Genomic DNA, 24,866 nt, shown 5'->3' with positions numbered 1-24,866 from the left:
AGCTTCAGTTAGCTGACTTCCTCCAAAAGCAGGAAGCTGCAACGGAATTTCCACACGACAGTTTCCAGATGACTTGAAGACTTGTGGAAAGAAGTAAAATTATTTAAAAGCAAATAAAGCAATAAGCAACAGGAGGAAGCAGAGACACGTCTGCACTCTTCAGAAGCAGGAAGCAGCTGTTAGAGTGACAATGTATTTTTTTCCCATATGCTATTTAAAGGATTACAATGATAGATGTTGGTTTTTGTGACATTTATGACAAATTTTAGCTGGGAAGGATTTAGAACCTTTAAAGGTATTTAATGAGATCACTGGCTAATCTTACAAACCAGTTTCCCTAGTGGTCCATGTACAGTCTCCAATTTGAGAAAAAAAAGTTTCAAATATTTACTATTGTGTTACTTTACCCTTCCTTTTATTTACACTTCATAGTTTTGAAACCAAGAACACAAACTTTTGCATTTTGTAACAATAATTTGTGTCTATTGTTGCCAAATACAAAATTTTGGTTACTCAGTAGTTGTTTTCTGATTCTCCCTCTCATTATGTGCTAAATATTTTCAGTAAGAAACAGATCCGGACTGCATTCAAGCACATGAGTCTATGAAGTCACATTGTTGAATGTTGTGCAAAATTAGGTGTGGCATTGTTCTGAAAATGAACCGAATGAAATAAACATGGACCCCCTGAAGAAAGATGCACCCTTGATTATAGCATATATTGCTAACAAATTTCAACATATGCTTTAAAACAGAGGTCTTCAACAGGGGGTCCGCGGAGGTACTGCAGGGGGGTCGCGAAATCTTTGATCGTTGATTAGACGATTTTTAACATTAAAAAAAAAATAATAATAATTTTTTTTATTTATTTATTTATTTTTAAACAGTTTTTTCTCACAAATTGTGTGCAAACGTGTGCCATCCACAGATGGTTTGAGGATTCATTGTCCCATCTACATGCATGTTTAAAGTTAAAATCTGTGGATTATTTGAATAGCTCAGTGTTGTATGCAAGATGTTTGTTTATAAATGGCAGTGGCACGGCCACCCTGTACCTTGCACGTGTTTAAAATAAAAACATGAATATATTAACCTGTGTATTATTTGAATAGCTTAGTATTGAATGTACAATAACAGAGTAGCTATATTTCTACACGGCATTAGGCCCCGTTAAATATAAAACACAATTGTATGCCATATAAATAGTAGGGGGGTCCCTGCTCCAACTCTCCATCAGTTTGGGGGTCCCTGGCCTGAAAAACGTTGAAGACCCCTGCTTTAAAATCATAAGCGATGTTTTCATAGAGAAACATTTTACATTTCTTCAATCTGATTGAAATAATTCTGTTCATAGAATCAAACACAAGTGTTTAAATGGGCACAAAATAAAGAGAGCTAAAATATGTTGTGTTTTTACATGCTAGAGAGCATTTAATTAGAATTAAAACACAGATTTATTTATCTGTTTCATTTATTTTGCTGGAAATGGGGTTTGTAGTTTTGTAGTTTTACTGTTTTCTTAACTAGTTTCAAAGTAAGTGGAATAACATTCACATTTTTCCTTAGTCTAAGCACACAAAAGTCTTATTCTCCTTCTTTACTCTATACGCCAAATTCCTCTGCAGCAAAAAACTCCAGCAAAATGATATGCAGCAAATACATGCATGTATTACAATATTAAAGATAAGCATATGCAACGGAATATTTCAATTTCAAAGTTACCATTTACTATACCTTCCATGACCTTGAAAACTATTATTTGCTGTGAAATAAACAATAAACAAGTCACTCGATTAAAATAAATGTTACATTTACTATCCATGATTTCTGTACAGCCATTTCTGATACAGGCAGCCGTTTAGCAGTCAGTCTGATCTTCACATTAAGTTAAATGTTAAAGTTGTACCACCAATATTGTTAAATTCCTCCCTGTAACTATGAACAATTAATAAGTAATTTTGGGTTTTTTTAATTTAATTTTGACATTGTTTACTGTCGGTGAATTCCTACAGATAGTGTTATCTTTTCCTTCTCTGACCTGCTTTGATTTCTTGTCCTCATTTCTTCTGTTGTTTTTTTTCTCCTGTCATGAATTTCCAGGGCTGTTTGAGTCTTCTTTATGCATTAAATTGTCCTTCTTTTGGGTTGAATTTGCTGGGACTGTCATATTTGTTCAAAATTGTTCATGCTTGTTCAAATGTATTTTTTTCACATAACTATATGTATTTTCAGACAAACATAAGCAGTAATGAAGACATTCCTTCACCTTGAAATATTGACAAATTAATATAATGTTGCAGCATAGCATCAACAGTGCACCTTGAGTGTAGGCAGGGATGCAGCTTTATTATATTGTTACATCAATAAAACCATGCCACTGCAGGGATGAGAATAAAGATATACAGTATAGCTGATGTGTATAAACTAAGGCAGGGCAATGATTAAAATTTTTAATCTGATTAATCACATGATTTCCCTGATTAATCACGAATAATCGCATTTGTACGCAAAATCCAAAAATGAATTCAAAAGTAGTGTATAGCTTTTAGCATTTAGTTTTATTTTAAATATACTGCCATATGAATGAAAGTGCCATAACATTTGTTGTGCAAACACACTTTTAACATGAGCATCTTTATGTAGTTTTTATGTAGAAGCCTCGCTCCACTGTCTGTTTCCTTGAATGACTTGCTGCTATCAGTTGTGTGTTTTGCCTTTAAGTGATATTTTAGACTGGAACTACTACGGTGAGAAGACAATTCAACTTGGCAGTGTTTACAGATGACTTTGGTTCTGTCGACTCCGCCGTCTAGAAGAACTTTAAAATGAAAAATGGCCAAGTAAAACCTTTCTCCATGTTTGGTGGATCCGCCAATTACTTTCTTTTCCGGTTCCGCAGCAGACAGCAACAGACTTTTACAAAATAAAAGCCTGTGAGCAACAGACTTTTACAATAATAAAATAAATAATAAAACCTGTGCTAAAGCGCGATAAAATATTTCAGCCCATCTGACACAAGATTGTAAAGGAGATTTTAATTTTCGCTGTATATCACATATTAAACCTACAGTCCCTGGAAAAGCAGGGGGCACCCAGATTGGAACTGAGGACCTCTTGATCTGCAGTCAAATGCTCTTCCCCTGAGCTATACCCCCCTGTATGCAGTGTCTGTCAAGTACTTTTTAGTAAAAGTTCCAATTCCATATGGCAGATGCATTGACCATTGGTTTCCAATGTCAACACAAAATATTTCTTTCATAGAATGTGTTCAATTGTTGGGGGGTATAGCTCAATGGTAGAGTATTTGACTGCAGATCAAGAGGTCCTCAGTTTAAGTCTTGGTGCTGTTATTATGTTAATGAATTTAATTTAATTATGTTATGTTAATTATGACAATATCAGGTTAGTTATCTTCTCAATACTTAAAGAAATTGAGAAAACTTTCTGAGTACTGAGGAAAAGACAAATGTAGTGTTCAAAGCAAACATATTAAACAGGCTTAACTGTGGGTTTAGGTTGGTAGTACTAAAGTTGAAAAGTTATCAACTAAGTCATTGTATATCAGGGCAGACTGGACAGGATATTACACCATGGACTAGCATGCAAATTCACATCACATCCATTCAAATATTGCAAAGCAACCTTTATCTGTGGACATAGCAGTATTAGTTGTCCCATTTGGCTGGGAATTCTCTTTTCTGATAATGTGAATTTCAAGAATGAGTAATATGCATTGATTAATTAAATACGTTAGTACTAAATATTGCAAAAATTCAGTAACAGCATACTTTGCATTAAAGTAGTCTTAAAATTGCAAATAAATCATCTTTATATTCATATCTCAGGGCAGTTCGAGTTGAAACTCTTCCCACACTCCTACTTAAATCCTGGGACAAAATCTTTGTACAGGACATTTGGGAATTAAACATCCTTTACAAATGCATCTGAACAACTAAAAAAAAAAAAAATCAGAGGTAGTCCCAATTGAACAAGTTTTTTCACCACTAGAGGGGGCAGAAGGCCCTTGGATGAATGCCAATGCTGAACAGGACAAGGGGAATTTTTATTTTATTTTTTTAAATTGGCTGATATGGATCGTTTCCGATATGGAAATATATACTGTATACACTACCTGGCCAAAAAAAACCTCGCCACCTACAAAAAAAAAGGTCAAACACTTTCGTTGGACCGCCTTTAGCATTGATTACGTCACTCATTCGGTGTGGCATTGCTTCGATAAGCTTCTGCAATGTCACAAGATTTATTTCCGTCCAGTGTTGTATTAATTTTTCAACAAGATCTTGTATTGACGATGGGAGAGTCGGACCACTGCGCAAAGCCTTCTCCAGCACATCCCAAAGATTCTCAATGGGGTTAAGATCTGGACTCTCTGGTGGCCAGTCCATGTGTGAAAATTGTGTCTCATGCTCCCTGAACCACTCTTTCACAATTTGAGCCCGATGTCCAGTGTCATCTGGGAATATGCCTGTGCCATCAGGGAAGAAAAAATCCATTGATTGAATAATCTGGTCATTCAGTATATTCAGGTAGTCGGCTAACTTTCTCTATTCTTTGGGCACATATTGTTGCTGAACATCAACCTGAACAACTGCAGCAACCCCAATCATAGCACTGCCCCCACAGGCTTGTACAGTAAGCACCAGGTATGATGGGTGCAGCACTTCTTACCCATATGCGCCCACGTCCTTGGAACAGAGTAAATCTGGACTCATCAGACCACACGACCTTCTTCCATTGCTCCAGAGTCCAATATTTATGCTCCCTAGCAAATTGAAGCCTTTTTTTCCCAATTAGCCTCACTGATTAGTGGTTTTATTAGGACTATACAGCTGTTCAGTCCCAATCCCATGAGTCCCATGCTCTTCTCTCTCCTGCTTTTTTTTCACTTACTCATTGATTACAGTTCCTGCAGTGTACACAGTAAGCTGCTTTTTTGTTTAATTTTATTGCAGCCACTGACAGAAGGTCTGAACCCTGGATTGGTCTGCACAAGCTGGGCATCAATTATTAAAGAGTCTATCAGACATATACACCTTTCCAGGGATATAATTTAAGTTCATGTCCTAGTACTCAAAGCAATATGAATTTTACAATATGAATTTATTACAAGTTCCCCAGTTCAGAATTCACTTTTAGGAGCAAGGAAATCATACTTCATATATATTGTAAGGCAGTTATGGACCTATGGGCATTATCTTGTGTTCTGTGTGGGTTTTCTAGTTTGCCTAGTGTTAATGGGATAGTTCGCCTCTTTTGACATGAAGCTGTATGACATCCCATATTAGCAATATCATTTATGAACTATCCCTTTAAGTCAGTGAATCTGGCTTGACTATCCAAATAACGCCTGCCATCGCGAGACTTGGGTTCAGTTTTATGTTGTTGTATGGTACTCGTGGCTCACTGCATGGGCACTGCTGAACGTCGTCTGTGCCAGAGCTTGAGGCCAAAACAATGCAGTGTTTATACAGACCAACTTCAGCTGTGATGTAACTCACCTGTTAACGGATACAAGTAAAGTCTGCAAAAGAAGGTCCCGTGTCGTGTGCTTCAATACTCCCACGCACTTCCATTCCGGTAAAGCACGACAATATGTATATGAATTCAAGAGCCTGTCAAAACAGCGGTGCACTGGTTGCCCATTTAAAAATAAATTAGTAAATGAAATGATCATTTATTTTCTATAACAGATAGCTTTAAGTTTCTCTTTTTTTCAATCTTTTACAAAACTGATATTGATATTCCAATTTGATCTCACTGTGAACATTCATTTGCTAATGAATCAATCAGTTTTGCTGGTTTCATTGTTACCCATTTTTAGAAAAAAAGCCTTATTTCTTCCCTCTTTTTTATTTGGGGTTTTGAGGCATTTTGGGCTTTTGTACTCTCCTCACTTAGGTAACAATCATCTGATGTTTGATTAGAACCAGTTTGAATGGTGCAAATTGTTTTAATGACAAACTTTAAGCCCGCTGGAGCATCTGCGTGGAGTGTGCTTTGCAGCTATACTTGTTAGGGCAACGGCATTCGAGTTAGTGACTCAAACAAACTGAACAAACTGATATGGAAGGCTGGATAATCTGCAAGCATGTTGCTGTTTTTTTTTTATCTCTGTTTGCACTTTTTCATTTCCCCTCGCTCTCCCTCTCTAATTGGGAATTCTTCACACTGTGGAGCAACAAGGCTTTCAAAGACAAAGGTAGTTTCACAGAAACACAAGACAGGTGTGAAGTGTTAGTCTGTGATAAAATGAGTTATCTTGCTAGGCAGCAGACTTGATCAAAACACCAGCAAGACAACATATCAATGGCTTTAAATCGGGTCCTTTTGAAGGGTTTTACCAATATGTTTTGCCTTTGTACTATATATGCTTTTGACTGGTATTTATTTCTAACAGGCAGCTATTGTTGTCAGATCATTTTGGTTTAGAGTGAAATGGGAAATGGTATTGAGATACAGTACCAAGAGATAAGGCCATACACCTTTTTCTGATGTTGCTTTTATGTTTTGTTTGTAACCTTTCACTGTTTGTTTCTGTGCTGCAGGGGACATACAAATTACTCTCCGTTTATTTTCCTGGTGTGGAAGAGAATTTGATATTTGTGGGTTTGTGACATTTTGAAGAGTACGCAAAATCAGTCAAACGACCACAAAGATGGTAGCAGTAAAACAAAAATAATCATAAGCTTCAGCCCTTTTGAGATATTTGATATGATTGATGAAAAGAGGTTTCTGAGAGTTCATACAGTAACGCGAGAATAACGCGGAAAACGACAAACAGGATGGACCAATTCCAATCCAGACTCAGCGAAGAAGTGCGGTACAGGCACCTGTACGACGCCTGTTTGAACACATCAACTCCCAGAACTCGTTGACGGAGATTGGCAGAACTTTGGGGCATTTGCTGTTGTTTCATTCACTGGAAGTGGTTTTTAGTATTATGAAAAGCGCTAAATAAAACCGATCTATAAATATTATTATTGCATCCTGAAAGTAATAAGATAATTCCCAAGTGTGTCCACTGAAGCACACTATTTCATAACAAATGGAAAAGTTTTTTATTTTTCTTCTTTTTAAATACAGACATTCAAAATATACATTTGAGAGCTGCAATCATAATACCATGAAACCGTGATATTTTTGGTTATCATACCGTCAGAATATCGTACCGGCCCATGCCTGGTTTCATTACATGTGTTCACGACCAGGAATTAAAAACAGTTTTTTATCTTCAGGGATATTTTCAAATAATAACACAACAACACTTCTCCAAAACACTTGTCACTTTCTGGTTGGGTTCAGCCAATAACAAGACTTGGTTAGGGTAAGGGCTACACCTTAACCGCATAGCTTTTTTTTACTGTGGGGCTGTTACCTTCATTAATGAATTTTCACACTTTACATGTGATTTCTCTCACGGCCACTAGAGTTCAATTATCCTATCAAATGCCATAGGTGAGACTGGGTTGAGAATAGTCTCCTTTTGTAACTTCAAAGATAAAGACTATAAGTCATAGAAATATCTTTCTTAGAAATCTTTCTCAGTGGTGGTAGTACAGATATTAACCAGGGATACTTCACCAGATGGGCTCACTATTATTATCCACCTCCACCTGCCGGCAATCAATCACTGTAATGAATCCCAGAGCCTTTCCAATCATGTCTACAAAATGACATGCTACTTTACATCCTATTTGGTAATCAGTGACGGGAAACGCCTGCGGATGTCTCTGGTGTAATGCTGCACAAACCAGGGGTGTGAATTCTCTCCCTACGCTTTCTCTAAACCAACTGGCACTTACTAATCGACTTGCAGCACAGCTTAATAAAACTAAAAGCAGGAAAGAACCATCTAGCTAACTCATTACATAGGCTTATTCCTTATAGTTAATTAACTTATTTCCTCTGTGTCAAACAAGAGGAAATTTATAGTGCTGTCAACTCACTTCCCTGTCCACCTGCTCGATTTGTAGGGAACATTTTAAAGCTGATGTTGGCATTTATGGGGAAGGAACCTCAAATGGATGCTGTCTTCACAAATTCATAAAGTAACACATTTACTTGCAATCATGTGGCTCGTGCATTTTGCAAAAACTGTCTCAGTGAGGGTGAGCAGGTGTTTCAATGTGGGTGGTTTTGCACTATGCTAAGGTTTCATGTCTATATTTTGGACTAGCGAAAACCCCACAGATTTGACTCACATTAAAGGACCTGATGCTGACAAATTTGGATTCTCTTTTTTTGTTGCATATTCTTGTGAGTAAAACTTTACGTCAAACATAAAGAGAAGAAGAAAGACGGCTGCTATGAACGGATTCACTTGTGATGTTCAGAAAAAAACTAGTTTGACCCAAAAGTCATCATTTGACATTTTTTTGATGTAATGTACATTTTTGGGTGTAATGAACATGGCAGCCCCAAGGAGCTTTAAATGGGACTTTGTTGACACTCTCACAATTTGTAAATTGTGATACCCCCTGGTTGATCGCATACTTCAAAAAAGGGTTTTGTTTTGCAATTAATTTCAAATCAAAATATAGATTGTATGAAATATCAACACTTATCGTTCAATAACTAAGAATATTGTAATATTGCCCCTAAGTAATACACCCCCACCCCCCCAAAAGAAGATATATCAAATAAAATAGCTTTTGTGGAGAAAAGACAAAAATTAAAAACATATATTTTACCCCTCTCCCCACTCATAATAAAACATGACAAATAATTCATTAAATGTTGGGATGAAAAATATTATATTAAAGGGGTTGTTTACATAGCTGTTTCATGCAGTAATATAACTCAACAAGCTGTTGTTTTTTGTTGTGATGATGATATCAGGAGAGTTTTAATGGCCCCTGAGCTTTGAAAATTAACCATCTGGCCGACTGCATTTTCATACAGAAAATAGTTGAGAAAAAACAATTGTCAGAGGCAACAAATAATGAGAGTATTTCTTAATGATTCAACATATTGTAACGTGCAAATATAACAATTATCTTGACCTTACTGTTTTTCATGTACTTCTCTCTCTCTTGTCCTCTAGGCCATGGAACCAAAGGGGTATTTGAGCTGCTGGCAGGCTGGAGGAGAACAAGAGAAAACTTGCCCTTCAAGGAGCGTGTTGCAGATGCTTTTGCTGATGTGATGGTGTGCTACACCATGACCAGCTCACTCTATATTATTACCTTTGGCATGGGAGCTAGCCCTTTTACCAACATCGAGTCAGTGAAAATCTTCTGCCAGAGCATGTGTGTGGCCATTCTGGTCAACTACTTCTATGTTTTCTCCTTCTATGGCTCCTGCTTGGTGTTTGCCGGACAACTTGAGCAGAACCGCTACCACAGTGTGTTCTGTTGCAAGATTCCCTCAGTGGAGTATCTGGACCGCCAGCCCACGTGGTTTAAAACGATGATGAGTGACGGCCATGACCTGTCCACACACCATGACAGTGTACCATACCAGAACCACTTCATCCAGCACTTCCTGCGAGAGCACTACACAGAATGGATTACCAACACCTATGTCAAACCCTTTGTGGTCATTCTGTATCTCATCTATGCCTCTTTCTCGTTCATGGGATGTTTACAAATAAGCGATGGATCAAATATAGTGAACCTGTTGGCTAGTAACTCTCCAAGTGTTTCATACGCACTGACCCAGCAGAAATACTTCAGTAATTATAGTCCCGTGATTGGGTTTTATATTTATGAGCCTATTGAGTACTGGAACTCCACTGTGCAGGAGCACTTGAAGACTCTGAGTCATGGCTTTAACAAAATCTCCTGGATGGACAACTTTTTCCACTACCTGCGTGTAGTGAATGTGAGCGCATCAACCAAGAGTGACTTCATCAGCATTCTAAAGGGTTCATTCCTGCGCAGCCCTGAGTACCAGCACTTCACAGAGGACATCATATTCTCCAAGAACCGTGAGACTGATGAATATGATATTATTGCCTCAAGGATGTACTTGGTAGCACGGACAACAGAGAAGAAACGAGAAGAAGTGGTGGAGCTTTTGGAAAAGCTTCGCCCCTTGATGCTGATTAACAGTATAAAATTCATTGCCTTCAATCCCACATTTGTTTTCATGGACCGTTATAGTTCCTCTGTCGTCTCACCCATCCTGACCTCAGGCTTTAGTGTACTTACGATCCTCATCCTCACTTTCTTCCTAGTCATCAACCCCTTGGGAAACTTCTGGCTTATTCTAACAGTTACATCCGTGGAGCTAGGTGTCTTAGGATTGATGACTCTTTGGAACGTCGGCATGGACAGTATTTCAATCCTGTGCCTTATTTATACTCTCAACTTTGCTATGGATCACTGTGCACCACACTTGTACACTTTTGTGTTAGCCACCGAGCACACTAGGACACAGTGCATCAAACTGGCACTAGAGGAGCACGGGGCAGCCATCCTACAGAACGCATCCTGCTTTGTGATAGGGATAATGCCCCTGGTGTTTGTGCCTTCTAATTTGACCTACACACTGTTCAAGTGCTCCCTCCTCACTGCAGGTTGCACTGTGCTGCACTGCTTCGTCATCCTGCCAGTCTTCCTGACCTTCTTCCCTCCCTCCAAAAAGAGACATAAGAAGAAGAAACGGGCCAAACGAAAAGAGCGGGAGAGGGAGCGAGAGCGGGAAAGGGAGAGAGAGAGAGAACGGGAGGAGATAGAGTGCATTGAAGTCAGGGAGAATCCTGATCATGTGACAAATGTCTGAGCAATTATTAATGTTAATAGTCAGTACCCATCAGTCACTGGTGGATTGGAGAAAATCTCTGATGCAGAGGCACCTCATGAGGTGCAGAGGACACTGAGATGTCCCATAAGGAGTGTTCACTCCTCAACAACAGCAGCTTAGCTGGCCAGAGTCGAGTGCAACCCCACTGGTCAGCCATTCGGTCCTTCAGTCTGGACAGTGTATCTCATTTGCACCAACTGTAACATGCTTATGGTTTTAAAGCGCTTTCAAAACTATTTGGTATATTTTGTTGCCAAACTATATACCTGCTAAAATTCTAAACACATGATAGGTTAGTCCCTTTGAGTGTTAACAATTCTGTGTTCATCTACTGCAGTACTCTTCTCAAAATAAGCGAGTGAGGGTAACAGCAGTCAGTTAAAGCTATAAGTAAACAGATTAAAAATGCAAACCATCACACACCTCAATATCAGAAAAAGAACACAAAAGCAGATTTTGTGGAAAGAAAACTAGTGGGCCACAAGCATATCACATACAATTCTGTAACATTAAAAATAGCTGAACAGCTGAACCTGGCAGATGGCATACACTGTGTCCATTATGAAGAATTATCTTGCACATTGCCTTATGTGGATAGGACTGTGAAGGTTTATCTAAGCGGAAGGCAAATATTCTTCATTTTTTCAGAGGTCATAGAATGAGGCAATGGCAGAAAGAACTGCAGTGAGCTGCAGCGTATGAAGTTGAGGTGGTAAGTGACTGTCGTGCAGCAGTATCTAAAAGGCGATAAGCCTGATTCTTTGACTATGACTAAACTATATCCTATACTGTACTGCTTCGCAGCAGGGAAGTAAAACCAAAAGTAAAGAGTGTTTCTGTGGCTTGAAATATTGAACTTCCTAACGGATTGAGATGATGATGATGATGGGAACATTCAGTGTGTGCATGACTGCCTCTGTGATCCCCTTATGAAAGTTCACTGTCATTAAATTGAAAGGTTTGAATGTGATTAATTTTCTTGTAGTGGTGCCAAATAGTGTAAAGAAATTTTGGTTTGATAGATTTCTATTGAAACTTAAAGTCTTAGTGAGTTTATACAGTCAAATAAATCGACCATGAATCACAAGACTTTTGTGCAAATTTGAGTGCAGTTTAATGTTGTTCAGGTTTGTTCAATAGATTATGATGCAAGGTTAAAGTAGATAGTGAGGCTTTCATGGTAAATTATGGTTTCAATGATTTGTATGAAAAATTGATGAGAAGGTTCAAATTAAATCCTTAGCTTCCTCTCTTTCCCCTGAGAAAATACAAATGACAAAAATTGTCCTATTCCATATCATGTGTTCACATAGTTTGTCTTTTTGGGGCTTGTACTTTTTTCCAGAAGCTATCAGCTCTCATGATTTATTCTGTGTTTTCTTAACCTTTAAAGCTGAACTCATTTATTCTTGTATATTGGCAAAGTGTAAAGTTAAAAGGGTCAGTCACACTGGTGATATTTTGAGCCTATTCTATATTTTTGGTGTAGGTATGCTACCATACAGAAGAAACAATCGGCAGACAGAGAAAACTAGCTTAGTGTTTCTATGATAAATAGCAAGATAATCCCTTTTAGGGCTGTCAGAGACCAAAACAAAGAGATAAAAACTGACTGTTGGAATTAAATCGATTAGGTGATCAGAGACATAATGACATTCTAATACCAATATTGCTCCGTATATGCTAGATGCATATAAAGGCACAACACAAGGTGATATTTTTTTATGTTTTAAGCATGTTCTGTTGCCCCAAAAGTGAAATGGAAAAATAAAAATAATAAATGTTGTATTAATGAACCTTGTTTTCCTTAAGGCTGAAATTAAAGAGGTAATGTTAACAACTTTATAAACTGGAAAGACAGATCTTTGAGGCTCTTAAAATTACAACATTAAGCATATGGAGAAATATACAGTACCAATGTTTTTGTTAGAGTGTGTTAGAGTTTAACTTATTGAGAAAGACCAATTAAAGAAACTCTCTATGAGCGATCCCACCAAAATACAGAAGTGTGGAACAGAGACTATTCTCGATGTAATGTCGATATTTCTGTTTTTTGTTGGTGGCATTGGGAAAGTAGTGAGTGAGAGTGTGCAGGCCATCATTGCCACCTGGAGGCCCGGAGCTGCTGTCAATAATACAGTAAATTAGTATTCTTTGCTGGAATTCTTTAAATGGTATTGAATCAAAAAATAACTTGCCTTTTACATTGACTTGTTCTTTTTTAAATATTCAATCTTAGAAGTCCAAAATGGCTGCAAGCTCCACAGAGGGTAAACATAATAGTCTTTGTCTGCCTTGATCAGATAAGAAATCTCTGTCCCTGAACAAACACTCAAGGTCAGCAGCCCCGACAGATACCAATCTCATATTGACCTCCAGCAGACTGCTGGCATGTGATAGAGGCCTCACATGTGAGCTAATATAGCTGATTACAGGCCAGTCGATACCTTCATAGGGGACTGGCTGGGTCTTGGATGGATGTCATTGAGGGGACACTGCTGTCTTGTTTCTTTGTGCTGCCACCAAGAGAGCAAACAGCTCTCACACAGCTCTTATACTAATTGGGCAAGTGGAGTGGTGATTAGAATATTCATACTGGTACAAATGTCAGTTTTAAATTTGTGATGATATTTGACAAAGGAGTGTCTACTTAAAAGTCCAATTCAAGTGTACAGTAAGTGAACAAATTATAAACAAAAATAAAAAAGAATCTTCTAAAAACACAACTTGTGTTTATGGAGTTAGAAAGTAGATTTATGTATAATGTAAGTTTCATCTTTCAGACAGACAGACAGATTTGAAGAGATTAGGATTTGTTGTAGCTACTACCTGCAGGAGCTGCAGTTAATGTCACTTAATGTAAAAGCTGTATAGTGAGAAGGCATGACATGTTTGACTAATGACTAATGGTAATGAAATGCAAATTCTTGAATGATTTATTCCCCAAAAAATGGACCTTTTGCATGGCTCTGTATTGTATGTAAGCATGTATTTTTTTTCTGTATGAAGTCTATGTATTTCTTTTTTAATTCCATTTCTCTGCTAAGCTGTAGTAACTTATGTTGGTTGTTTCAATGCACATTCTGTTACACCATTTGCTACAAAAGAACACAATGAGTCATATTTGTTCCAAAAGAAAGGCCAGAGGATATTTCATGTGTAAAATAACTGTAAATTTCTTTTTTCTATATTTTCTAAAAAATATATATATCTTTATATATATATATAGATATATATAGATATATATATCTATATATATATATAAAATAGAAAGATTTTTAATGACAACGTTTTCTTATAAAAGCATAAAAAGGGAAAAAAGTTTAACACAGTAGGCCAGTAATAAACAGTGGAATGTTACAGTATACTAGATCCTATTCCTTGCACACTGCAATGTCAATGTTTGTGGATGATTCACATTTTTACATGGAACACTGTATCCACCATTTTTTTTTTTTGTATTTATTGTGTGTCTTGGCTCCTTCATGATTACTACTTGGTCCATACATTTAAGGAAATCATACAGCACTCGACAGCTCAGTCAAAATTTTCTACAAAAATGTAAGCTAGAAATGTATGGAATATAGATGTATTATGGTGTGAGTGCGTTTCATTATGTAACAGATCAAGCAAAGACATTAATATCTGTCTTGAAACTCTTGGACCATCCTCCCTAAATATAACTGATGTTCTTTTATTTCATGAAATATTCCATTCATAACTCCAGAGCTATTGCTGTATCCTAGCCACATTCACCACTTTTCATATTACTACCATATTGCATAATTCCTTCTCTAAAAGCCATCTGGTGTGCTTAATGTTTAATTGAATGGTATAAGAAATTAATAGAAATTAACTATCTTTGACGACAGTCTTACCAAAGGTTATTAAAATAGCATGAAATATCTAATATTAAAATTGCTTTTTTTTCTTTTGAGAAACTCACAGGCATAACATTAATTTTTACCTTATGGTCAAGAAAACCATTAAAAAAAGGGAACATGTCACTGTGTTAATTTGTGACTCAATACTTCTTGAGTCTCACAAGATACTCTTGAGGCCGGAGCTCACTCTGAATTAAGCATTTATGTGTATTAATGTTGGCACAAATGCAGTTAATTTTTGAAGGTAATATTAGTTATTCCTCCACTTTATCATCACAGTCAGTAAACCATAAAGTGTCTTAAAACGTTTTCTAATATTACACAACTATTTAATTGAATCCATTCAAAAAGTTTATTCTTTAAAGTGCTTTATTGCCCATTTTGTCATCTACACGACTTGTAAACATTACGGCTAAAACAATGACAAATGACAGATGTGATCTGAGGGGGATCTTAGGCAACTTTAGAATCTTGTCATCATCAATTAACAAGCAAAACCCAAGTGCAACACATTATAATACACAATATACAGAAATAGAATAAATATGACAAATTGTTGGTGTTATCTAAAAAAATCCTTGTTTAGGCAGGCGGTTAAGTGCACTGTAAGTCTCATGGAGTCATGTGATCATGCACCAGCATATTTTTAGTTTGTACAACCAGAGACAGCACAATATATCCACAAAACAGAGCAATAAAATTATGCAATCAGAAAAATACTGGAATGATCTACATGGCAAATCTGTTTCAGCTACAGCCTCAGAGGACAGATTTATGTTTTATTGCATATCATCTGTCTTGTATGTCAAGTAACAAAGCTAAAAAAACAGGCTTTTGTTCCTCTAAATCATCAATATATGCTAAAATATCTACAAGGTTTACATACAGTAGAATAATGTCTTGGTGTATCTGTGAGTGCACTTCATTGATTATGACTACAATGAACATTTGTGAGGATTCTGATCAGTGTTTGAACCTTACACTGTGTCTATTAAGGGTATACCACTCTGTTTAAGAAATCATACACATTAGTTACAGTTTTCATCGACAAACCTACCAATATTTACATCTCACATGAAGGATCTAAAACTGACAGCAATAACTCGCTGAAAAAAAGTTGAGAATGATTGATTATTTAATTTAAATATATTTATTAATTTAATTAAATGTATTATATTTTTACAAAATTTTACAATTATCTTTTTTTTTCTTGTCAAGTCAGCTGGGAGCTTTTCTGAGGCTGAGGTCTGCAGTCCAGTTAAGATAAATAAACTAGCCTGACTATTCCAGAGCAATGATAAACCCGCCACTATATGCTCTAGGAGTGGCTTTAATTGGCAAGTTTTAGCAGGTGTACCCGTGTCGAAAATAACAAACCTGTTTAAACACTTTACCTATGGTTTGAAATAATATCCAAAGTTCCATACTCAACACAAAATGTGTACAACCGTTTGAAATATTTTTCAATGGAATAAACATGTAACTGTTTGGAGGTACTTCATAGTGTGTATTGTCATTGCAATACTATATCGGAACCTTGTTGCCAGCTGGAGGAACAATAGAGTGGTAACGCATCAACAGTGCAATTACATACACATGTGACAAAAACTGTCTACTAATTAAAATTTTTTATCATGCTGGAAAAGTCTAAACTTATTCTTCCTTTATGAAGAGGTGATACTACAACAGAGTATCATATTAGTGAGATTATAGCATCTTAATGTGGAATTTTCCTGGGAGCGGAATAATGAAATCTTGGCTCAGTTATCGAGTTCCAAGACATTTTTTATATTTTTATTGCATTATTCCCTCAAGCTTTTTGTTATATCTGAAACAACCCTAAAAGAATTTGACTTTTCAACCACTACCTGAGGCAAAATAAATCTGTACCTGTAGCTCATCATGCAATAGAATTATAGAATAATGTAAAATGATAAGCCATCAGGGGCTATTTGCAATGACAAGCAAGACAGGTTATCGTGTTAAGAACCCCTAAGTTTTTCTATTTCCTTCATTATTCTGGTTATAAACCATTGAGGAGCCCTAATTGTTCTTTTAAGGCAGTTAGGTACTGTAACAACAAGGTAACATTTTATGGTTCAAGACTGATGACAAATTAGAATCCAACTTGCCCCTTGTTAATTTACACAATACAGGGAAAGACTGTTGGTTTAATTCTAGCCACGTTATATAAGTATGTCTTGAAGTTAGTACCTTACAAGTTTCTGTATGCATTTATTGAGGGGAAGACATTTCATTTTTATGAAATGTCTTTTGAACAAGAATTTGAGAGTTTGTTGTGGCTGCAAACTAATATGTAATGGAATGTTCAATGATGAGGTACAAGCAGTCAATGAACTAACTCTGAAAGGGAAGTTTTCCAGGATCTATACAAGTAAAGTATGCTAAGGTTAGTCACCATATACATTGCCCTCTTCTCCAAAACATACCCATAGATTATATTTCCATGCAGGCAGTTACAAACTATAATTACATTAAGTTAGTGGTCATAAATTGCAAGTGAAAAAGAGCCAGTTTCTGTTTTCTAATCCTAACCAATATATCATTACCTAAAGCCAACTAAAAAGTGGCCAAATTTTGTCATACCGTGTTATATTGACAAAATTGAGAAAATAGAAAAATTAGAAGTTTTGTTGTAAAAACAGAATGTTTTTTTTAAATTAACTGTGTTCCTTCTCTGATGCTACTGTGAGTAAGAGCGTGTTGTGTTATGTTATTGACTGAACATGACTCAGAAAGGAAAAATCAGTTGTCATATGTTGGTACTGATCTTGTGTCACATGGGTTGTAAACCTCAGATGTACTGCAGCTAGTAAATGTGTTGTTTGATTTTTTGTATATGGCTTTAATTTATAAAAGGGAATATATGTTTTTTTTTTAGTCAAAATCTTGCTTTATATATTGTGAGCTAGTTAAGTGAGTGAAAGCTACTCAAGTAAACTGATTTCTAGTTGGCTTTTCTGGTCATGGTATTATTAAGGACACCTTTGGAATCAAACATATTCTTACAACTATCTCAGAATGTGGGAGGAAGTAAGGAGAATTGTTTCTTGAACTGAGTGGTATTTGTCTGTTAAATGTTACAAGCGCCTTTTAACTTTAGTAGTCTTTGCCCTTTGTACAGTCAGGGGCATTGCCTTATATGTATTTTCCAATATTTCTTTGCAGATGTTGACATCCTTTTTGATGGGGTATTTTCTTTTTTACAATTGTGACAATAAGATACAGTCAATTTTAAGAACCAGGTGCAGTAAAGACACTGTGATGAGATGACAATGCTGTCAGGGTTTTTAGGCAGTGTGTGCATTGTGTGTATAGTTGAGTGTATCAAGTTTGATGTTTGAATTTTAGACTTTGAAGTGATGGTCATTAATGCCTTTCTCATCCAGCAACATTTGTTTTATAAATCCACCTAATCTAATTCAGGATGTTGGGGGGGACTGGAGCCTATCGTTGCTGCCATCAGATGAGAGACCATCCAGTAACAACCAGTTTTAATTATATGAAATTGCACTATTATGAAACTGACAGAAATACATGCATGTTTGTGTCCAAAAATGATGGCAATATGGATTGTTATCCTCTTCTTAATACCTCAAGTCATTGTTAAATATCTTATGATTTATGTAAATGATCTTGCCATCCAGGGGTTTGACCTCTGCACGGCTTGCTACTTTCCACACATGTAGACACATGTTTGTTACTCTTCAAAGAAGAAGAAGAAATTATAAGATTGCTTTTGTGGTCACCTATAAGAGTGCTGGCAGTTTTAAGACTGTTTTGAAAATGTGTTCTTCCTACAAGGCAGCTCGAAAAATGTTTTCCTCTTTTGACTGCAGTGGCAGTGAGGGATAAGAAAATGTTTTATGGAGGAAGCATTGGAGAAAAAAAGATGTGGGCTAACCAGGAGGTAAGCTCTCATTTGAATTTTGAAAAGATTAGAGCAGAAGGGATGGGGGAAATTTTACTGGTTAGTGCAGATGATGTTTGAATTGAGAGAGACTGCAGCACTGTCTCTTTTGAATCTTGTGGTGGTGTCTCAGTTTACATACTGTATATCAAAACATTATTGACTGTTGTTACAGTTGCTGATTTGCTTTAGATGGAACTTATTCTATTATGTAAAGTTAATCATTTTATCAGGTTTGTGTCCCTTTCTGGAAAGCATAATTCCTTCATAGTTGCAAACATGAAAAGATTTTGGAAGGCTTCTCAAATTTGCCAAATTGTACCCCCCCCCCCAAAAAAAAAGACAGAAATCATTTTATTAAATACATTTTAAGTAGCAGAGAATGCACCTGAGGCAGAGATGTTTACTCATTGTTCTGCCACAGACCTGGCTGGGTTGCCATTTTTTTATATAACTAATCATTGGCATCATGAACTACATAATATATTATTATTACCAACAGAGATATTCATAATCTTAAAACACGATTAAGACACGGAGCTCCAAGCTAGGTAGAAATGCTAGAACCACTTTAAGTCCTGTTATCTTGCCATGCCTGTGATTTAACAGATGACAGCATCTGGTGGTGGAAATGCTACTTTGGGCTGAAAAAACTATCTTAATCAATATACTAAGTGACTAATGTTGTGTGCAATAATTTAAGTTCCCTAGAAGGTGAAGCCCATTTTATGCTGACTGCTCCAGCAGGAATCCTCAAGTTCAACTTCATTTCATGACACCAGTAATTCTCAGACTTATCCTCTTCCTCTAACACTAGGCTTACATCTTTGGTTTTGGGTAAACTGTACCAACAGTATTTTAATGGATCACCATGACATTTTAATACACGTAAGATAGATTTATAGTCTCTCAGAACTACATGTAGGAAATTTAGATGCCTGTAGCATATCTTTGTAATTCAGAAACATATTCAATTAGCCTTTAAATGCTTTTAATTTAGAGTTTTGAACAGAAGCTCATGTATGTATTTACTTTTAAAAGATGTATCTTGTATGCATCAAGAAGTGGAAGTTTTGCTGTCGACAGCAACATCATTGTAGCTTCTTATAATCCTCCCAAATGGTTTACATCCTGAGCTGAAGACTGGCAGCAGGACTAGCTGCTGTCATGTTGTGCTCCACTGCAGCATTATTGCGCCAAGCTGCCTTGGCCAGGGATATTTTTGGCTCCCACCTTGTCTTAATCCTGTCGTGAATTCCCAATGGATTATTCATGCTTCCTCTCTTCTACCCTCCACTCCTTCCTCCCCACTCACCTCCTCTCTTTCACACCTTTTCTCTTCTGCTTCTTTTTACACCTTCTCCTCCTCTCCTCCTGCATGCTTTCCTAGCACCAATGTCAGTCTTCCCCTGTATATGTTTCTAAGCTCATTAGTATATGCTCCCATGCAGTGAAGAGTCACTTATTTGATTTATCTCTGAATAAAATTACACAATATATTTGCAGTTTTCCTTGTATATTCCAACTATCAATACTCTTAACACCACTATCAACCCTAAAATGCATCCCTCTGCATTCTTTTCTTCATCGCTTTTCTTTACATCCAACTGAAAATGTCTGAAATCTCCTCTGAGGGCTGTGCAAAGTACTTTCGGTGGAATATTTTTAGTTATTATCTAACCAGCTTAAAAGAGATTTTCACGATATTCAGCAAATGATACAGTTGAGAATTATATGGATGTACATAGAAGATTATTGTCATGTACACACGAATGTTAACACGAAATTACTCCTCCGCATTTGACCCATCCAGGTTGGCACCTGTTGAACACACATGCACATGCACACGGTCGCACATGTTTTAATGTTTTACAAGAGGCTATGAGTCAATTGAATTTATTGTACCCTCATGAAATCTTTATTGTTTTGTTTTTTACAGCATGTGTCATAACACTGCAGGGTTAGTAACACATTTTTGAAAGATGGTAGAAATACATTTATTTCTCTGTTTTATGTTGAAGTAACTCAAGTTTTAAGTTTGTATCTTTTCAAATTTAGATTACATTACAGTGGTCCACAAAATTAAAGTTGTCTTAAGTTGTCTACGCCACTAAAATCCACTAAAATAGGACATAGAAGAAGAAATTGCATTGTTTATTCAGGAAGGACAACAACTATACAAATAATTCTTACTTTCACATTTCACAAATTTGCCAGCTAAACAAGTACAAAACTATTGTTGTTGTCAGTTGCTTTGCTAATCTTTAATTTTTTAAATTAGAGGGCCTGAGGGCTATAGCCATGAGGAGATTTTTCGCCTTTAATTTATCATCTTTTGGACAGAACAAACAATTTTCATTACATCTTCGCAACATGGTAAGAACCAATAAGAAAAAAAAAGAGAAAATAACTTGCTGTGCATGTAGTTGAAAATGTAAAAAAAAGATGTTCAAATTATATGACACATAGCAGATTAAGACTGTTTAGATTAATCCAAAACCTTTCATGTTGACAAAATCTTAAAATCCAGATGAACCACAAAAACAAGTATGAATAGCACCAGTTTTCTGGTGCATTTGATCATCTGATAGAGGTGTAACAAATGTTCAGAAATAAACACACACATTACCCAGGGATGACTGCAGTATAAACTTCGAATTAGCTTGTGTATATTTTTGTCATGTATGACTTGAATTTAAAATTCCTCTCAGATATCACTAATCTTCCAGGGAGCAGCAACCAAACAAAAGCTCTTCCTTAAATGCTTACATTTAGGTGATATATAACCAGTAGAAAAGATAGCTAAATAATCTCAACCTAAACCATTTAGCTCTTAAAAGAATAGAAAAATATTTCAAAAAATGTTATTTTCTGAGACTGAAATTATTTAGTTAGAAAATGTACATGTACAGACTTAGTCTGAGCTTAGAAGGATTTTGGTTTGAGCCTAGGCTTATAGTGCAGACATGTCTCCTGAAGATGAGGAGCCACCACTGATCAGGCTGTCCAAAACTAGAGCCACAGTGAGACAACATCACAAAGGATTGAGTCCATTTCAATTAACTAGACCTTTACTGTAAATCATGCTTTTGAATTCTCTGATTATTTTAAATGTAAACTTATTTTCTATTGCCTGCAATGTTGAACCTATAAATAGTATGCATATGATAAACCTTTTTTACTTGAGAGAAAAAAAAGATTTTCATTAAAGGAGCTTTTGTTTATGAAACACCCAAGTGACTTTTGTCATTCTTGTTGCCCATTTCATTGTCAAGCTCAAAAGACAGTGGAGAGGATAGAACATGTGGGCAGAGCCTTCTTTCTATATAATGTTCTAGTTCAATGATTTTATTTCATTTATTTTTTTACAACAATGACTTGTAGAAATTGAAAGAACCCTGCTGTGATATAAACCAAGCCAAGAATTTTTGGCAGCTACGCCTAAAAACAACTGAAAACGAAAGTACTGTGTTTCCTAAAATACAAACCAAGCCCTTAATTTGCTTCAGCCACTTAATGTAAGATGCCTGTATCAGAGGCAGACCTCTAATATCTTACTCTCATTCTATCAGTGTGACTCATATTTTCTACAGTAACTTATTTTAATGCCTCAAAATGAAATCTGGAATAGTGCAAATAAGCACTTGTGCCGTATTTTTACATAATCATGTGTTCACATGTTATGCAACCAAAAGTCCATTTATTTTTTAATAATGAATTTGAACGGCCAATAGTGACATTCAGCTTTACAATTCTCCCTCCCAAATGTTCTGAACTTGAAGAAAGCACAAACCTTTAAGAGTGGGATATAGTGGGAAATTTGATGTGTACGTGAACGTTGACAAGAATGTATCCCTAATTAATGTTCTTTTAACCTTTATCACATTATTGGACTCACTGGGCTCACCAGACAATGTAACAATTGTGCAACAACCTAAACCAAGATATCTATTCTAACTGTGCTAAAGTGGCAACAATGACAGATACTGAGAAAGCTGCTGTATTGCTTTGTGTTGCTGACGTATATTCATTAGATTTTTTGAGAGGCATACATTTTAATTAGATATTGAAGCAGTCAGAATTGCAGTCGTTAAAAACTTTCACTTTAACCAATCTGCATTAAGCATCCTGAAGCAGTTTTTCTGGGCAATTTAGAGGTTCAGAGGTAGAGGAAAGCTGAGGGTGCAGTCAAAGTTTAAGATTATAGGTGCTGATGTCATCACAATTACGCAATATAACTTTTTTTTTCTTTACTGTAGTCAACAAGAAGCTAAAGTACAACCAGTATCCATTACCTAATTAATCAGATGATCACAAAAAAAAGAAAGCTGGACATCTTAAAATAGAAAAACAGCCAAACAAAAGCTAGCATCGTCAGCAGCTCCTAACTTCAACAAATTACAGCCATAAATATATCCTTTAGCAAATTAACTAACTGCTGTAGTGATGCTGCTCCTTCACAAATGGAAGGAAACTGTGGTTTTACTGGGCAGCTACTGTATGAACTGATTAAAGTAGGAAGTTGGACCTTGTTGAAATGGGTCATGTGTATACTCAGCAGAGCTTTGCAGCATTAATTAAAGTTAAAGGCATACACAGAAAGAATGAAAAAAAGATTTTAAAAAAAGTAAAGATAAAACATAGTATGCAAGAGAAGACTAAAAGTGTGTGTGTGGGGGGGGGAGGGGGATCCAAGGAAAGTATCATTTATGCATGGCCAGATTACATCTGTTATACATGTACTGTTTTATTAATAATTTACTCATCTGAAGAATGTTAGCATCAAAATGGAAAAGAGGCAAAGATCAAGTAACAAGTTAAAGACATTTCAATTCAATTCAATTCAATTCAGTTTTATTTATATCTCACCAAATCACAACAAAGTTCATCTCGAAGCACTTCATATTTACAATCCAATTCAAGTTAATTCGAAATTAAATTCCAAATCAGTCCAATTCATACATACAGAGCCAATTCAAAGAAAGTAGCCAAGCCAAGGAAACCAACAGATTGCACCAAAACTTCACTTCAATCCAATCCACCATCTTGAGCGTGCACAAAGTGACTGTGGGAAGAAAAAAAAACTTTTAACAGGAAGAACCAAGCTCAGGGAGGGTGGCCATCGAGCAGCTGGGGTTTGAGAGGTCAGAACAACAAACACCATAACACCAGGCCAGGGATACCTGCTGAGAAAGACAAACAGAGATCAATGACATCACTAATGTTACATGTACACAGAGAGAAAAAGAGCAGAGTGAGGATAGATGTATCATGGGAAGTTCCCCAGCAATCTAGGCCTATAGCAGCATGTCTATGGGATGTTTCAGGGTCACCTGAGCAACCCACAACTATAAGCTTAGTCAAAAAGGAAAGTTTAAAGCCTGATCTTAAAGTTAGAGAGGGTGTCTGTTTCCTGGACGTACACTGGTAGCTGGTTCCACAAGAGAGGGGCCCGATAACTTAGGGCTCTGCCTCCCATTCTGCTTTTAGAAACTCTCGGAACCACAAGTAGACCTGCAGTCTAAGAGCTCTGTTTGGAAAATATTGCACAATGAGGTCTTTAAGATATGATGGAGCTTGGTCACTTGGAGCTATATATGTGAAGGAAAGAATTTCAAAATACTTCTTAATTTCACAGGGAGCCAATGAAGAGATGCTTGTTCTGATCAGAACTCTGGCTGCAACATTTTGGATCAGCAGAAGCCTTTTCAGAGAATATGTGGGACAGCCCAATAACAAATAATTACAGGAGTCCAATCTTGAAGTAACAAATGCATGGACCAGTTTTTCTGCATCACTCTGAGACAAGTTGTTCCTGATTTTGGCAATATTACGAAGGTGAAAGAAGGCAGTCCTCGAAACCTGTTTTATACAGTAGATATTGTCAATTAACAGCACTTCAGATTCAGAGTCTGAATCAATGCTTCACAGCTTTCAAGTGACAGGTTCATTGTATTATCAGCCCTTCAAAGTAAATTGAGTAAATCGGGCCTTCATGGTTGAATTACTGCAAATAAGCCATTGAATGAACTAGCAGAAATCTGTTATTTGGTTGATAAATTCAAAGTTGACATTTTTGGTTTCAAATGTTGTGTCTTTCTGAGGCACTGGCAAGGGAAATAGATTGTACCTCTATGTGTGGCTCCCACTGTGAAGCATGGAGGAGGTGGTGTGATGGTGTAGGGATACTTTGCTCTAGACACTGTTGGCAATTTATTCATGATTGAATATGAACGCATATGAACTTAAGTGACATCCCATTCTTAATCCATATCGTTTAATATG

At 36.5% G+C, this 24,866-nt stretch overlaps 1 protein-coding gene and 1 non-coding gene across 2 annotated transcripts in view; one reads left to right on the top strand and one right to left on the bottom strand.

Moving 5' to 3' along the window:
* Window positions 1–13,902, top strand: part of ptchd4 (patched domain containing 4) — a 49,007-nt gene extending 35,105 nt beyond the window's left edge. The window contains exon 3 of the mRNA XM_075459595.1: window positions 9,064–13,902. Within this exon, the coding sequence (XP_075315710.1) occupies window positions 9,064–10,745 (1,682 nt within the window). The 3' untranslated portion in view covers window positions 10,746–13,902. The remainder of the gene's footprint in view (window positions 1–9,063) is intronic.
* Window positions 3,083–3,154, bottom strand: trnac-gca (transfer RNA cysteine (anticodon GCA)). The gene has a single exon. It is a non-coding gene; the product is annotated as a tRNA-Cys (tRNA).
* Window positions 13,903–24,866: the final 10,964 nt, after the last annotated feature.

This window comes from Odontesthes bonariensis, chromosome 24, assembly GCF_027942865.1.
Source record: "Odontesthes bonariensis isolate fOdoBon6 chromosome 24, fOdoBon6.hap1, whole genome shotgun sequence".
Classification (NCBI taxonomy): domain Eukaryota; kingdom Metazoa; phylum Chordata; class Actinopteri; order Atheriniformes; family Atherinopsidae; genus Odontesthes; species Odontesthes bonariensis.
The sequence above is the reverse complement of the archived record's forward strand: the minus strand, read 5'-3'. Positions and strand labels throughout refer to the sequence as shown.